We start from the raw sequence: 17,717 nt of genomic DNA on the forward strand, positions 1-17,717 counted from the left end.
CAAGAAGTATTTAATTACTGACATTAAAAGCAGAGAAACTGTGAGTTCCCTTAAGGACTGTGCAAAAAGACAACAAAATAGATAATATCAACTGATGTAAATCCCTTGAATCAAGATAGCAGATAGATGATGGCAAAAGTGAACAGAAAACTCAGAAATATTAGCTTAATTACTAATATAACTTTATTAACTGTTAAATTACCATATGTGACAATTGGGAAACAGAACAGACCTAAAGGATGAAGAGGAAATACAGTCATCTTCTGTTCTGAAAACTGGAGAAAAGCAAAAAGATGTTTGGAATAAAGATAAACATTGATTTGCTTAACTGTAAGGTAAAGAACTGAGCAGGTCATTGAGGAAACTGAGCTGGGCAGCAGAAGCTTCAGTTTATTAAATACTTTTGCTAAAGATAAATCAATTCAGAGACTCTTTGGGGTTAGTTAGGTTTCGCTCATCAGATCACAGAGTAATTCAGTCTGGAAGTGGCCTCCAGGGGTCATCTAATCTGGCTCAGGGATGTTGGAATCACACTGGGTGGCTGAGGGCTGTGTCCATTTGAGTCCTGAACACCTCTGTCGTGGTTTAGCCCCAGCCGGCAACTAAGCCCCACGCAGCCGCTCACTCACTCCCCCACGGTCAGATGGGGAGAGAACCAGAAGAGTAAAAGTGAGGAAACTCATGGTTTGAGATAAAGACAGTTTAATAGGTAAAGCAAAAGCCGTGCACACAAGCAAAGCAGAACAAGGAATTCATTCACCACTCCCCATGGGCAGGCAGGTGTTCAGCCATCTCCAGGGAAGCAGGGCTGCATCACGTGTAATGGTTTCTTGGGAAGACAGATGCTGTAACTCCAAATGTCCCTCCACCCCTTCCTTCTTCTTTGTCCCAGCTTTATATACTGAGCATGATGTTGTATGGTAGAGAATATCTCTTTGGCCAGCCTGGGCCAGCTGTCCTGGCTGTGTCCCCTCCCAGCTCCCCGTGCACCCCCAGTCTTCTTGCTGGCAGGCCAGCACGAGAAGCTGGACTGTCCTTGACTACTTAGCAACAACTCAAAACATCAGCACATTATTAACATTTTCTCATCCCAAATCCAAAACACAGCCTCACACTAGCTTCTGTGAAGAAAATTAACTCTATCCTGGCTGACACCCGGGCAACCTTCAAGGATGGACATTCCAGAATCCCGCTGGACAACCTGTGCCAGTGTTTGACCACTGTCATGATGAAAAATTTTTCCTTACATCTAACTGGAATTTCCCATGTTTCAGCTTGAGTTGGTTACCTCTTTGTATGTGCATTTATGTATATGCATATGTGTGCCTATATATACCTATAAACACACATAGCTTGTTGTAATATGGAGATGATGTAAGGACAACAGGGACTCTTTCAAAGACTGGAACATTTTATTTAAAACAGCTATTGCTGACTAGTTCAGGTGTTTCTAACAACCTTTTGTGGAATCAGGTATCTTCCTTGTTGCAATGGAAGAGCACTATAGTTATAGAGATGATGAAAAAAAACTAAAGTAGGTAAAGGCATTGAGAGTTACTGCATACTCCTAATACATGCTTTAGATTTTAATTTCCTATTGCATTTATAGGAAAAAGGTAAGGAATAACTTTTTAACTCTAATATATCCAACAAGCTGTCCAAGCTGAATGTTGAAGTGTCCAGTTGTAGAGCCTGCAGGGGTTAGGCTTCATAATAATGGGATCTTCCAGTTATTTTCTACCAATAATTGTTAAACGATGTGCTGTTGCTGGTTTACATGTAGTTCCTGAAATTTGTGGACTTGATTTAGTTGAAAAATGATGCAACAGTCACAGAGTACTGTGAAATGAATCACAGAGTACTGTGATTCAAAATATATTTATTGTTGTTGATACATATTTGCCTAGCAGAGACTGTAACAAAACAATAAAAAAAAAAATTTATAAACCACCTCAGTAAATAGGAAAAAGAATGGCATCTGGAAACTTTTTCTCATCTGTCTGGCAGCTGGCCTTGTTTCTTAGCCAAATTTAACAGTTTTCTGGTGCATTATCAGTTGGTTCACTTTCTGCATGTAAGCAGTCTGAGCAACCTGCAGTTTTCTGTAAAATTCAGGGCCTGTTTGTTCCCAGGCTTTATGTCAGTTTTGCTCTTGCCATCTGCAAACATGATGAAACATATGATACAAGGAATCAAAATGTAGGCAAAACATGATTTTGGTCTAGCTTTCATTGTCAGAGTAGTAGTTCAGCTTCAGCTGCTAATTAAGCTGTGTGGTTTTTGAATGCCTGTGCTACTCTTCTATTTTTACTACTTACAATATTTATGCTGATTCAGTCTTTTAACTGAGAGATTTTTATATGGAGCACTTATTTGTAGGTGGTAAGTGTAACACTGTGTGAATGAAATATGTTTGTGAATGAAAGTTTGTACGGGGAAACTGATATGTTGATGATTATACCTGCAGTTGTATCTTTGGTTTAGTTGTACAATGAAGAAGATAATGTTTTTGGTTTTTCTGCCTACCAACTCAGACTTACTGTAGAAATGTGTATAGCAGCATCTATACAAAGACCGTTACGACCTAAGTTTTATAAAAAGCCTTATACACAGTTGTTTTGGTGGAGTTTTGTCATCTGACCTTCATATGAAGGAAATTTTTTTATTCTTGGAAAAATTATCTGAGGCTTTTCATGCTGGATGTGCAGAATGACAGGAAGGCAGAGACGATTGGCAACAGAAGATTTTCTTTCTTACATCCCCTCAAAAGACTCAATTTGCCAAAAAATAAAAACAAAAGTTGACGAACTGAGCTGTGGTAGTCAGAATCCGGTAATGAGGGAAGAAAGACACAAAATCTATGAAAAGAGAGTCAAAACCATACAGACACAATAGTTAATCTTTGTAAAGTCTCCTATGAAGAGAATTTTTTAAAAGCGCTATTTTCATCTCCATTTTATCTCATCTCCAACAAAAGGAAATGAGAAAAATGAAGATGATACGGTATGATTTAATTAGGGGATAGGTGAAAAATGGAAGAGCTGAAGAGTGAAAAACATGGGGCTTGTGAGAAAGTGAAACAACAGAAGCAAGGTGTGGGAAGTCAATCACAGGAAGATCAGTCCGGCAGAAACTCATCCTAAAATGGCTATTACTTCTAATAGTTAACTGTTACAATTGCCATTATTTTGACAGTTTCTGTACATCATTGCATCGTATTATGTACACATAACGTGAAAAAGCAGAAAATGGAAATCACATAATTTGGTCTTATAAACATTTAGAGGAAGTACTGACTTTCTTTGTGGTCATGAAAGACCAAATATAATAATAGGTCATTGATCCTCACTGGGATCTTGAGCTGTATTGCATTAAAAGAAAATAATTAGTAATTGTCAATATAAGTAATGCAGCTCTCATATGCTTGCCTCAGAGGAGAAATAGTACTAACAACACATCATAAAATAAATCTTTGTTATAGAAATAATTTATTAAGAATAAGGTTTGATAGCAAAGTCTCAGGACTAATATAGATCACTTTCAGGTTTCATCCACTATCATGTCTATTTGAGAAGAATGCAGAGATACTGTACAGTAACTTGTTCTCTGCTTGTATTTTTGAATATTTGCCATTTCTGCTTATTTTCTAGAAAAGTATATTAAAATTATTTTCATTACTTACCTATGTTACAAACTATGTTAGTGGCTTCAGTCAAAGAAGTGTCAATAGCCTATTCTTGTTTTTATGGATTTCTACTCCTAAACCCACAAAGATCCCAATATCAGCTCCAAATGTTTTGAAAATTAGAGATTGGTTTAAATTAAGAGCTTACTGTCTGTCTTGACCACAAAGAAATGCAAATGAATTGCAACTTGATAAAAACATTTGTTAGGCACTCTTACAGAGTTGCTTACACTTGCTAGCTGTGACCAGGAACACTTGTGCAACTCACTTTTATTTGGAAATACCAAAGATAAGTCATAGATGTTCAAAAGGAAATACAAACTACCAGCTAATAATGCATTGTTTCAGGTTTTCCACTATGGTCAATCAATACCATAGCATGACAGTCGTGCTCCTGCAGGACTCAGAGGTCTCCTTTGTCTAGTTGCAGACATGTGCAGAAATTACAGGTGTGGCAATGCCACTTTTTCTTAAGCAGTTGTCCACTTAGACAGCACCTTCACTCTTGTCAAGGTAGGAAGAAAGTAGTATTGCCAAATGGAGAGGCTTGTTTCACCAGCTGGAAATACAACAGCATGGAACCTCTCTGAAAACTCCCAAAGTAGTTTAAATCAAATATGTATTTGAACTTTCTATAATGGACCTCACTAAACACTGGTCTGGAATTATTTAGATCAAAAAGCTATATTTTGAAACAATCTCTTATAATATAGACTGTATGGATTCATTTGGAAGAAAACCAGCTTTATCCAAAGGACAGCATATTCAAAACACTAGGAAATTGATTCCATTTCTCATCATTAGCAATAGAAGTGCATCGTTAGTATAGAGAACGGAGAATGCTTTTCCCCACGTTTGGGGACTTTATAGAGAGGCAGGCTCCAGGGCTGAAGATTTTGAGGGAGTTTTTATTAGCACTGCTGCATCCTATTACTTCATTAGAAAAGGGATTGCCACTAAAACTGCAAAGAATGAAAGCTGACACTTCATCATAATTTTGTGTTTCTTGGGGAACTGCATCAATTTTTTTTTTAATCTATGATCTCATATACATCTTCTCCATCCATCTGGACACTTCACATAACTTTAAGTTGCTAAGGCAGATATCCTTGTCACATTTACACATAAATATTCTCAATTTTTTCCTTCCAAAAAAGACCTCAAATACCTGGTAAGGCCTGTCATCTTCACAAACTATAGATTGTTTTTTGGTAGGCGCTTAGTTGGGGACCAGCACTTATTTTATACTTACTAGATATTTGTAAGGATAGTAGAATGAATAATGATTAGAAGCATTGTCTACTGTCATTCAGGATTCCCTAAAAAACAAGGTGGCTAACCATATCTCAAGGATTCTCAACACAAAAAGAAGATGTAAATAATGCATAATAGAACTGCCAGAATGCATATTGACTTTTATTTTGATTACAACTCCCTAGAAAAGACCTAATCTCAAGGAAATGCAAGTTACATGGAGGTACTAAATCATCTAATCTTCTATTTTCTTAAATCTTTTCATCTTCAGTCAAGGAAGTGAACATGAAACAGAAATGGGGGAATGGAAAATGGAAATTGGAAGTCTTATGTCACGGCATAATTGAATGATGAAAACTGGAGGCTGCCCCTGTAAGCAAAATGGGAAAGTATTTTGAAATTACATTAAATGTATGTTTTCTTTCTTTGTAGGAAACTAAAGCAAAACAAAAGATATCTTATTTTAATGATTTCAAGGGCATTTTTTTAAAAGACTCGACCACTTGACCACTTCATGCTTACTCCCGTTGTTGATCTAGAATGAATATTATCCCATAATTCAGGAAATGTAAAACTGTTATTATTTATTCTAACATTATTTTTGGGGGTTTTTTTACTAGTTTCTTTAATGCTTACTGAAGGTTCAGTTAAGTGGTTATTCAGCTGTTCCAGAGTTCAGCAAATCAGTTGATCTTTTATATCTGCCCTTCCTTAACGTTCTCAACTTATTTGACTTTCTTAAGAACTTTCTAGTGATGTACTTCTGATATTTATAGCACCTACCTCCTCATGATTCTTGTATGATTTCAGTTTCCGCTTCTGATGCATTAATGCTTGCAAATCACTTACTACTGTGTATAAACCCTTATAAGCTTAGTATAAATTATACTAATACAGCTGAAGAATGTATCTGCAAACCTCCAGGTTCTGTTGTGTTGATTGTCAGTGAGTCCTCTATAATCTTACAACATATTATTATTATTTGTAAATAATTTTTTTTCTGAAGACCACAGAAAACAGTTTGAAGACCTTTGAAAACAATTAATTCATACCTTTCTGTTTCTGAACTCCCTTTCCTTAAAGATACATGAACATAGTTTCCTCATTGATTCTCTGTTTATTTTGTGCCCTTAAGATCTGCCTTCAAGCAGTGTAATACCTTGCTCAGAAGGAACTGGGATAATTTCATCGAATATTGTTGTTGCATGAACATGGGGCCACTTTTTGTTGTTTGATAAAGGAAAAACAAGAAGAGAAGTTCACATACAATAGAACACTGTTAACATACCTACACAGTGCATAGGAGCATAGCACAGACACCAAAAGCTAGTACAGACCTGTTAATTGGTATAAGACCAGATTAAAACAGGTGGGGGAAAAAAGTACTACCTTATAGAGCCACTAGTAAACTTCTGGAACTTGCTGCCAGAGGAAGCTGTGCAAGCAGACATCACTAGTAGGTTCAGAAAAAGATTTAACAGATTCATGGAAAACAGGTCCATCAATGGATACTGTAAGTGATTGTGCACCCTGTAACATTGTTAATCATAGAATCATTAAGGTTGGAAAAGACCTTTAAGATCATCAAGGCCAATCATCAACCCGACACCACCACGCCCACTAAACCATGTCCTGAAATGCCACGTCTACACATTTTTTGAACACTTCCAGTGATGGTGACTCCACTGCCTCTGAGCAGCCTGTTCCAATGCTTAACCACTCTCGGTAAAGAAACTTTTCCTAATATCCAATCTAAACCTCCCCTGTCGCAACTTGAGGCCATTTCCTCTCGTCCTATCGCTAGTTACTTGGGAGAAGAGACCAACACCCACCTCACATGGTAGATGGTAGGGGAGTGAAAGGTGAATGTGGCCACACTCACTTGCTTGCGCTGAAGTAGCATCTCACAACAGGATGATGGAGCAGGTGGACTGTTGTTCCGATCCTACAGGACTTCTTACGTTCTTCAGAAGGCTTTTGGCAAGGCTTATTTGCTCAGCCATGGTTCTTGCCCATGGAGTCAGGCTACTTTTTAGGGCTGAACTACAATCTTTGCACAGTGTTATGTGCACACAATAGTTGGGGTTAGCAGCAGCTTACTTGTCTTCACATTGTCTTCCATCTCCTAATGTGCTAAAACGTAGTAGTATCATTTTCTCTAAAAATACACAGAAGTAAACATGAGTGAGGAAGAAATATTTATACTAGCAGACACTGATGAACAAAAAAATAGTGTCCTTTCACTCAAATATTTACAAATATATTAAACCTGGAAAGCAGGATTTCTAACCATCATAAATGAAGTTCTGGAATAGCTTTCAAGTGAGAATATTCGGGAAGAACAAATTCTTCCTAATTTGAGATGTTGTTGTGCTTTAGCCTTAGTAGGCTGCTAAACACCACACAGTTGCTTGCTCACACTCCCTCATTGGGAGAGAGGAGGGAATTGGAAAAGTGCAAAAACTCATGGGCTCAGATAAAGACAGTTTAAAGTAAAGGGTAAAGTAAAAGCTGCATGCATGAGCAAAGCAAAATAACGAATTTATTCACTACTTCCCATCAGCAGGCAGGTGTTCAGCCATTTCCAGGAAAGCAGGGCTCCATCACATGTAATGGCTGCTTAGGAAGGCAAACACCATAACTCTAGAAAGCCCCCTTCCTCCTTCTTCCCACATTGCTGAGTGTGATGTCATATGGTATGGGGTATCGCTTTGGTCAGTTGGGGTCAGCTGTCCCAGCTGTGTTGCCTCCCAACGTCTTATGCATCCCCAGCCTACTCGCTGGCGTGGCAGTGTGAGAAGCAGAGAAGACTTGACTCTGTGTAAGCACTGCTCAGTGATAACGAAAGCATTCCCGTGTTATCAATACTGTTTTGGTGACAAATCCAAAACATACCACCATAGGAGCTGCTGTGAAGAAAATTACCTCTCTCCCAGATCAAACAAGTACAGATGTGATCAGATCCTGTAGAAGATTAGGTGATGCAGCTGTCTGCCATAGCTGTCCTCAGTGACTACAGCCTCTCCTGCGTTGCCTGCGTAGTCTTTGCTTACAAGTAGAAGTGATAGACTTCTTGGTATCCCTACATCCATGAGACAACTTTTATAGCATAGACTTGTTTTAAGGCAAGAAGCATCTGCCATAAACTACATTTAAACCATCAGAAAAGATAGATCAACATTTGGCAAATTAACATACTTATTCCATTAAAATGCAGCACAACATTGTCAAGACTCTCAGTGCACCAGCTGCAAATACTCTGGGCCCTAGGCTTTGGACCCAAATGATTACATTTTAATTTCTGTCTTCACCTAATGCTGATAAAAATGCCACTGCCTGAATGATCAGAGAAGTACAACTCAGTTGCTTCAGGGTCCGCTTCTCCATAAGGTCTACCCAGGATTCCTTGGAGTCCTGAAAAGCACCATTCTTAGGGAAATGGGGGCGGGTAGGTATTAGGGCTTCTCACCCACTTAATCATCAGCCTCCTTTGGCCATGACCATGTTGTCACAGGCTGTTAGAAACCCGAGGTCCAGAGCCTTTTCAGTCCACGCAGTCAGGGCTGTGACAGCACACTATACAGTAAAAGGTCTTGGGGAGTTCATCGAGTACTGTGCTAGGAAAAGACAGGCTCAGCTCAGAGGCAATTGCATTAAGAAATGAATGGTGAGTTCTGCTAAGTTTGCTTCAGTCTTTTGTTGAGGAAAAAGTGGTGAGTTGAGCTCAAAGGCTAAGAAGGATAATGGCAATCCATCAGAGCAATAAAGTGGAGTGATCTGGCTAATTGAACAGGTCACTTATCCTGTATAAGTGTGGTCAACAAAGTGCTAAACAAATACTTGACATTCTACAATCAGTGCAGCACAAAGATTTTTCTAAACAAGGGCATCTGCATTTGGCCAAATACAAAAAGTATAGCATGACATACCTTCCCTGTAGCTCAAGTCCTAATCTCGGTCACTCAGTTGTCTCATAGTGCTGTGAGTAAATGCAGTGAGAGAATCTCTAGCTACAGCCTCACAGAACCCAGCTGCCTCTGGGGGTGACACAGTTGTAGACATTGCAGGAATACAATTTTTTAAAACTTCAGTAAGTACCTTGTTTAGTATCCTTTCTCATTTCCCCCGTTACTGTAATACATGTGTGGATATACACACATGCAGACAAGAGGTAAGGGTATCATAAAAACATGAAAAGACCATAAAGAAATTAACCTATGGATAAAGTTGCATATCATTGCAAAACAAGGTCATCTTGTCTTTTTAGCAAAAGCACTAAAAAAGAAACCTAGTTGAAATGAAATTAATTCTCAGAGACATATGTGTGTGTTTACAAACAGACGGAGAGTGACAGGTTTTGCTTGTGCTTTATACCAAAGTGTTTGATAATGAAAGAAGACAGCTGTTAATGACCTCTGTGCTCCACCATTGCTTTAAATGTGCTTGAATATCTTGGAGCATTCAGTTTCAGATAATTATTTCTGATGAATGGGGGTACATTTAAAATATTTTGTAGTGAGATATTTAATTCTTCTAACTAGAGCACTTTCATGATAATAGACCCCACTTTCCTTCCTCAGTAGATGTAGCAACATCATGGATTGTGTTTGTAGCACAATTTATAGATAAACCTGTAAGGTTTTTTGCTGGATTTTGTTTTATTTTTTTTAGCAATGGCTCTTACAAATTTATTCTTTCATTTGGCTTTAGCATGGCTTGATGTTTGAAATAGCTGTACGCCATCTCCTTATCATTCACAGGATAATTTAAGGGGTCTACCATTCATAGGTCAAACCAAACAAACAAATGATGACAATAATATCAAAAACCATGAACCTGATGACTTCAGTATATTGAGAGATGGTTTTTTTAAGCAGTTAGGAAAAAGCAGAATTTGTTTTGAGACCACTTTTACCAATCATTTTACAATTAGAATCAACTCTCTATTAGGTAAGCAGAAAGAAAAAAAAATTGTAAGATCACTGATTCCAACTCCAGACAGCAGCAGGTCAAGAAATCCTCATGCTGAGTAAGAGTCTAGAGATGTACAAGCTGTATGGTATGTAAAATAAAGACTGAATACAACTGGTCATCTGTCCTGCTGGGGTAAGTGCTCCTTCGCAAGAAGCATCATTCTTTGGGGTTTGCCTTTTTCCACACACCCACAAAAGTAAAATGGGAAGCAATCTTCTGGGGCTGAGACTAGAGAGAAGATTAAAGTACAATGTGATCTCTACCTCTAAGGACTGAAGGGAGACAGGTCTTCTGAGGGGAGACAATTAGCAGATCATGTGTAATACCATAAAAATACAATATTTCAAGAATAAGAACTGATTATAGATACAGAAAATAAGATGCTGTGGTTGTTATAATTAAAGGTTGAGGTCAGTCAGAATAGGAAGAGCTTACTGAAAAATCGGCTCAAATACCTAAGTTTTCTTAAAAATCAGTACTGATGTGGTTGGAGCCTTTAAAGAAAGGAAATAAATAGCTGAATAGTAGCTTCTCCTGGAATTTTACTTTTGATAGTATATGATATTACTTCTTTTCACATCTTTTGTCTCTTTATTGGCTATTTAGATAGTTTATTATTTGGACGGATGCTGGTATGCCTATTTTCCTTGTGAAGTCTAGCAAGTAATGTAGTTTTTCTATGTCTTCCAAAATGTCATCTGTGATACACAAGTAGAATAAGTATAATTTTGTACAGAGAGCAGAAACCAACACACCTTAATACAACATTTTTCACGTAAGATAGCTTTAGGCTTACTAACAAACTCTATTTTACAGAACCCCAAAAGTAAGGCTAAAGGGGCTCAGATACCATCTATATTAAGAATAAACAAGACCAAATGAAATAATAGTTTGGCATAAAAGGACAAAGGAGAGGATAAGCATGAAAAATGCTTACTAGGAGATACAAATTTGGAAGACAGAGCCAACCTACTTATCATTTGTATGAAGGAGAATTTGTGAGGTTACCTAATCAAGCACTCTGTTCCAAGGTGTGATCAACCTAGATTTTTTTCCAAAATATTTGGTGTCACAGCTATACAAGCAACTGAAGAGGTGAGCTAAATCACAGCACATTTATGTTCCTGATAGTGCCTTTGTGTGAAACGTAGGTTGGTTTCAGTGTTGTGTGAGGTATATGCATATATGTGGTGTAAGGGTGAACACCACAGGAAGTGCCAGTAAAAGGAAAGAGCAATGGTAGATGTTTATAGAATCAGTTTTACTGAAATTTTCTAGGTGCAGTAGGTCCCCTACTTCATTAAGTTTTCTGGACCAAATTCAACACTGTTATGCACTTTAGTATCTTACTGAACTCAACAGGCATATAGGGGCTGAAGTCAGCATTAACTATAGACATCTTATTTTGCCATGCCATACTCAAGTACTTTTATTTAGCTTTTTCAGTCATACAAAATAAAACTGTCAAAGTTGTGAAGAAGCCTCTAAGCTGCTGCTCCGAGTTCTTAAATATTTTTTCCAATACAGAATGTTGTCCCTTAAAAATCCTGCCAGAACCACATTTGGTCTGATAGTTTGATAGGACATGATCCAAAGGCTTGTGCATAGTTGGTAGAATAGATAAATGCAAGGAATTCATCATTTATCTGCATAGATCTTGCAATAGTACATTCAACAGTACATATATTTTAAAAAAATCATCTATTTTGTTAGATAACTGCTTTTAGTGTGCACACAGTAAAATGTTACCATTGCTATAGTGCATTCCGATGTACAAAAATGCATTCAGATATACAGAAATGTAATTAAAAATGCTTGGGATTTTAAATTAAGGAATTTTTGAAACAGGTGGTAATAGTACGATCCTTCATGATTTTCTTCCCTCAGAGCTAATATAGGCTGCTATTTCATGGGAAGTTTCAGCATGTGTGAATGAATCATTGAATGAATACAGGTGTCTCTTTGTCAATTTGATTAGGAAGAAAGACATTTAACTTTCTGGGGCATGTTGAATAATTGAATAGATCATTTAATTTGTTGTCCTTCATTTGATTACACCTATTGAGAACAGAGTTTTCTCCTGTCATAAAACAAAGCGTTTAAAACTTTCTAAGGACAACTTGAAAGCTTCTTTGGCATTATGAATTGTGGGGATTTTTAATATTTTTATTTATTAACTATTATTTTTCAAAAGATCTCTTGAATTTTGAAATATTTTGATATAAAAGAATCATACTATTTTGAAAATACCAAATTAAATTTTTAACCAACTTTAAAAAAAGGGTTTCTTTGAGCAAGCTGTTTGCCCTTTCCAATGTCAATTTTTCCTGGAAAATTCCCATAGTATCCCATTTCAGCCTTAGGTCCACAGGAGAACTTTCTTTTCTTGGCTTCAGCTGAATTCCAAGTAATCCTGTCTCCGTAATCACCCAAGGTGGAAGGGACATCCCAATACAAGATTCAGCAATTCTCCCAAAGGAAATGCCACACACATTCCCCGTCCTACTTAAAAGATTTTGAAACTGAGACAGAAAATTGATTAAATTGTTGACAGATGCAAAGATCTAGAGGTGCTGGAGGTAAGTTACAGCATGGTGGGATTCTTAGATTCAATTCTTAAAATACCTTGGTATAGAAATAAGAAAAATTAACAGCAAAGTCAGAGTTGTTGCTGGGCCCCAAAAGAAGAGAAGTATCAATGTATCTCACTTCTTATCTGTAGCACACACAGAATCAGTAAGTGCCATGATAGCATTGACATATCTTCTAGAGTTCAAGGTTCATCCTGAGTTGCCAGAGATTTCTGTGTTTCATCTCTTGCCAAGCAGAAAAAAGGGAAGAAATGGAGCAGGCTTCCTGTCAGCTTCTTAACTCAGAAACTGCCACCAAACTCCTTCCATAAATTCCGTGGTAATACAGTTTCAGCATCAGCCATCTTAAATCAGCCATTCTTCAGCTCAATCCCATGTGCCTGGTCATACTGGAAAATGTTGTTTGACACTGTGTCTTTGGAAGACTCGTGGTGTTTTAAGTTTTCCATTAAAACAACAAAATCAAGATGTTATTAACTTCTTTTAAAAATAGGCATTTTATTAGCAAGTTTTTGATTTATATACTGTATATTTATCAATATTCATTTTCTAATCACTATTAAAGCATATAATCCTCATAAGGATATTTATGATTCAAATTAACCTGCATTTAATGAATAAGGTTGGTGTTCTGGGATTATAAAATTTGAGAGGTATCTAAAGGAGCATATTTATTTCCTAACATAATTTTAAAGTTTTTTCATCTTAAAGGTCAGGTGAGGGATAGGCTGTGTAAAATGAAAAAGGAGATCTAAGTCTCAATCCTAGGAAAAAAGTGTGAATTAAACATGTTTCTGCATGGCTAATTTAAGCTGTTTTCTTCTTCAAAGAAGGTTTGAAGTTCCAGAAAGTAACATAAGTGACTTCTGCTAAATGCAAATTCCAGTGTTTCTTTTGTACCTTGTCATTGAGGGTAGCTTAAATTTGTTCATCATTCTTCTGGTGGGACTATTTATGAATGGATGCTTGTGTATTAAGTTAGTTTAATCTACTCTATTCAATTTTTTATATAATTTCTAAACAAGAATTACTTATGCCTGCTACAGAATCAGCCTCATGACTTTGGTATAATTTATCTTCACTAATAGTAATTTGGATGCTGGGATTATATGGTCTTTCATCATATTGTTTAGATTTTCAGGAGGTGAGTGCTCTCAAAAATTAAAATAAAAATAAATATCCAGACTGCTTCCCTGTTTTACTTCTGCATTTTCCACTTGAAACAAGCCCCTCGCAAACTATTGTTTGCACATAGCTAACAGTTGTACTTGCACATAGGCTTTGCTTACCCAACTAAAACACCTGTTACATTGTAATTAAGTGCATGTTGCTAAAGGCACTTTCTCTTTTTTTTTTTTACTGGTGTGCTTTCCTCAGCTTATGTTAGCATATCTTTTAAAATTAAGTCCGTTCCTACCTGTAGTACATTCTTTATATGTTTTCCTGTGTAAGACTGGACTGATAATTAAGTGATGTCTAACAAAATTTGAGAAAATAAATTACCGCAGTAACAGAAGTCTGGTTGCATGAAATCATTATACAAACAAATTAATAGTGGTACAGAATCTTATCATTACTTTGAATATGTCATTTGCTGGTATATGCACAATCCATTCCTTTTTTACATTCCACAGAATGCTTATAAAGAGTAAGTAGATGATCATAATCAAAACAATGATAAATCTTACACTAATATCTGCTGCTTTCATTCAAAGGCACCCTGAAGCTCTTCGCAGACTGTTATATATAGGAAAAGAAATTAGAAATAGAAAATTACACTGAGATTTCATCAATATCTCCTGGTAATAATTACAGGATTTGATCAGATTAATTCATCTCCCATTTGGCTATTAATAGGAATATGACACACACTGAACTCAATCTTTATTCTCTTAAGGGGATTTTCTTTTTGAGGGAAAACTTCAGAGACTTTCTCCACCCTCTTAATGCGCAAAGTCTTTAAATACTGGCAGAAGCATTATCACTTGCAGGAACTGAATGTTCCAGCTGTGATTATTTCTTAGTGTGTAGTACAAAGTGAAGCATTATATAATCAGTCCTTGGTTTACAACTTTTTTGACTTTGTCAGCACTGATTAGTATGTCCTGAGGAACTACAAGTACCTTTGAAAAGCATGAGAGCCACTCATTCTCATGAGTGTATTTGTCTTTTTGGTGCATCTGTGGGCCAAAAGCCATTGTTATCCCTTTTTTGTTAAGAGCAAACAAACTACGCAGGTTCTGCTGGAGAAAAGACAACGTACTTCTCTCAACTCTTAGTCCAGTACTCCCTGCCCTCAATAGCTCCTGTGCTGGGGAGGATACATTTCCTAAAACAATGAGACAAGTAAGCGATTATCAGAAAATAAAACTATTCCTGAAAAGAACTCTAACATTTAGTTATTGTCATGGCAACAGCTTTAAAGTGACCATATTCCTAAATAAAATATTAAAATGAGTAGAAACATGATCAGTAGAGGGAGAAAATTGTTACTGCTCCTTTTTGTTCCTTCAAAGGAGGTGAAAGCTATTGGTAAGACAGGAAAAGGGCTGCCCTTTGACATCCTTATTTGGAGCTGAAATACGGAATATGAAATTTGGAGCGCTTTTTGTGAGAGGGGAAGGAAAGAGGAAAAATGCCAATAGTTTTCTTTTTACCACTCTTTGAAGAATTCTTTATTTTAAATAGACATGTCCATCTTTAAAGCATTCTTTGAAAGAGTAGCAATCAGCAAAGAAAGCCTTTCTTAGATAAAAATTTAGGAAAGACTAAAGTGATGACCTACATTTATCTGCTATTAGAAGAGAGTGGGTCCCATGGATACAGGTCTTTAGCAGAGATGGAAGATTAGGTCTACCTACCTGGCTTTGCTCTTCACTCTTTTCTTTCTTAAAGGTCTTTTAATCTCCCTTTTCTTGTATCGCTTGTCTCCAAACTGATGAATACAATACTTTTGTAAAGGAAGTTGTGATCTATGGATGAAAAGCAGTATGCTACAATTTAGCACAATCTGCAGAAGCAGCCTTCCATTTTCCTTCCTTTCTAGCAGTACCCTGTAGCAGTCTCACCAACATAGCATCTGGTATAGCTGTGTCCAACCAGAAAGGGTTAATGACCTCAGCAGTACAAAGGGCCACTGAGGAAGGCAAGTGCTCTGAAGGGGAAGAACATACAGATTAAAGAAAACAGTCATCTACTATTTGAAAAACTCTAGTAATTAAATCTCTAATTACTCTCTTCATCACAGAGTACAGACATGAGTTCCAATAAACTGTCATTCAAAAATGTGATGGTTATTTTCTACTTCTTTTAAAAAGAATGTGTTGCCTTCCATCTCTTCAGAAGGACCCAATGAGGGTCTGGATGACCAATGTGATGACTGGAGACACTACTGTGCACTGGAAAACTCCGAGCATTACCACAGATCATGCAGAACCCTGCTGTGCTTCCCAGTTGTTGGCAATCTAAGGTGTCAGATCATGGAGTTAGAGATGAAAAAGACTTTCAGTTTCCTGAAATCCTTACCAGTTCCCAGTTATATTAATGCTGTGCACCTCAGTAACTTTTCCAGATCCTGAATTCATCCTTCATCCTATGGTATTTTTGAACAAAGGAATTGATATTTAGGTTAAAAAGTTGCTTACTTTAGATACTCAATTACATGGCAAAGTACAGCTAAAAAGAAAGAAAAAAAAAGAGAAATAGATTGATTTATTTTGCTTCCTCTTACTTTCTTTTGTCAAAAAGTATAATCTTAACACTGTATATAATGCTTTTTTTCCTATGTGGATATTTTTGGCCTTCTATGTGAAAAAGCACTTGAGAGATAAGGTACCTAACTGAATTTGGTTTATTTTAGTTTCTGTTTGGAAGAAACAGCACTCAACAGGCCAGCTGGATTCAACTTGTGAAATGATAAAGAAGAAATGTTGTAACTGCATAGTGGTTTGATCTAAGCATGAAAAAGGTCCCAGGTACTCACCGCAGTTGAAATGAGGAACTTTTAGACATGACTATAAATTGAATTTTAGTGATCTTACTAACTAAAATGGGGGTTGAGCTGTGTACTCATGGTTAGATTCACAAGTTCAGATTTTTTGGACTTAGGCACTTAGTGTTAGAAATGACATGACTAAGATAACAAGCCTTTTGAGATAATTAGTCTTTAATTTCTCTTTTTCAATATAATACCAAAAATGTTAAATATAAGAGAAACACTGTTTCCTTGGTATGCAGAGGTTGTAATAATAACTGGCAGCAACTACAGAAAAAAAGATGCATTTCTAGGAAGCATTAGGGTTTTTTTCCTCTCAGAAGACATCAACAAGGAGATCAACAGCAAAGTGTTACCTACAAGTATGGAGCTGGTCAGTCTGGAAAGCAGGAAAGCCCACCTGAGTCCAGGACTGGCCACAAAGCAAGCTGCTACTCTGACTGTGTTCCTGGGTGACAACAGCTGCTATCCATCCGTTTTCCAGTAAACGGGCAGCATCATTGCTCAAACTGATGTCATTTGAGACAGGTTTTTAGATGGTAACACTGTATTGGTGTAATTGTTACCTATCTATCCTTTTGGTGCTTAGTTCATTGAACAATATTAATGATCAAGGAAATTATTTTTATATATTTCACAACTGCTTTATTTTTCTCTCTCTGTAATTCAGGAGAAAAGACACTGGGATGTTGTCATACAAAGAGCACCTACCAGTGAGTCAAGTGGTGGCTGGAGACGTTGACCGTCCTGGGTCTGAAGCCAAGATATCTGTGGGTCCTCTGCGTTGTCAAGGAGATCGTAAGTTGGCTGGTTTTCTTCCACTTACTCCTGGGTAGAAGGCAAACTAAATTGGGAATTGGTAACTTTGTAGACACTCCATGCAAATTTAGAGAAGTGTCTGTCTACTCAAAGACTTTTTTCTATGAAAGCACAACGTGATTTGAGATATTTTATCTATGAAACTGAACATATAATGGCTCATTTTTACATTTTAAAAATCTGTATTTGTCTGTTTTATGGTAATTGTGGCAACTTTGATTATTCAACTAAGTTTATGTAGATATAAGCAGTAATACAGATTGCATGAGAACATCTCAACATCTGTGCTTCTTTTGAGTGCTCTTGTCAGTGTCATTATCAGTGCTATGCATATCACAGTAAACTATGTTTATGGGATATAAATAGTAGCATGATGGCAAAACTTATCACTGTAAACTCT

General features: G+C 36.9%; 1 protein-coding gene across 1 annotated transcript in view; it reads left to right on the forward strand.

The window, feature by feature from the left end:
* The window catches only part of CNTNAP2 (contactin associated protein-like 2), a gene marked incomplete at both ends in the record, with an annotated part of 148,741 nt that overhangs the window by 13,121 nt on the left and 117,903 nt on the right, over positions 1-17,717 (forward strand). The window contains one exon of the mRNA XM_010287238.1: positions 17,169-17,296. Within this exon, the coding sequence (XP_010285540.1) occupies positions 17,169-17,296 (128 nt within the window). The remainder of the gene's footprint in view (positions 1-17,168; positions 17,297-17,717) is intronic.

Source organism: Phaethon lepturus, unplaced genomic scaffold, assembly GCF_000687285.1.
Source record: "Phaethon lepturus isolate BGI_N335 unplaced genomic scaffold, ASM68728v1 scaffold5835, whole genome shotgun sequence".
NCBI classification, from domain to species: domain Eukaryota; kingdom Metazoa; phylum Chordata; class Aves; order Phaethontiformes; family Phaethontidae; genus Phaethon; species Phaethon lepturus.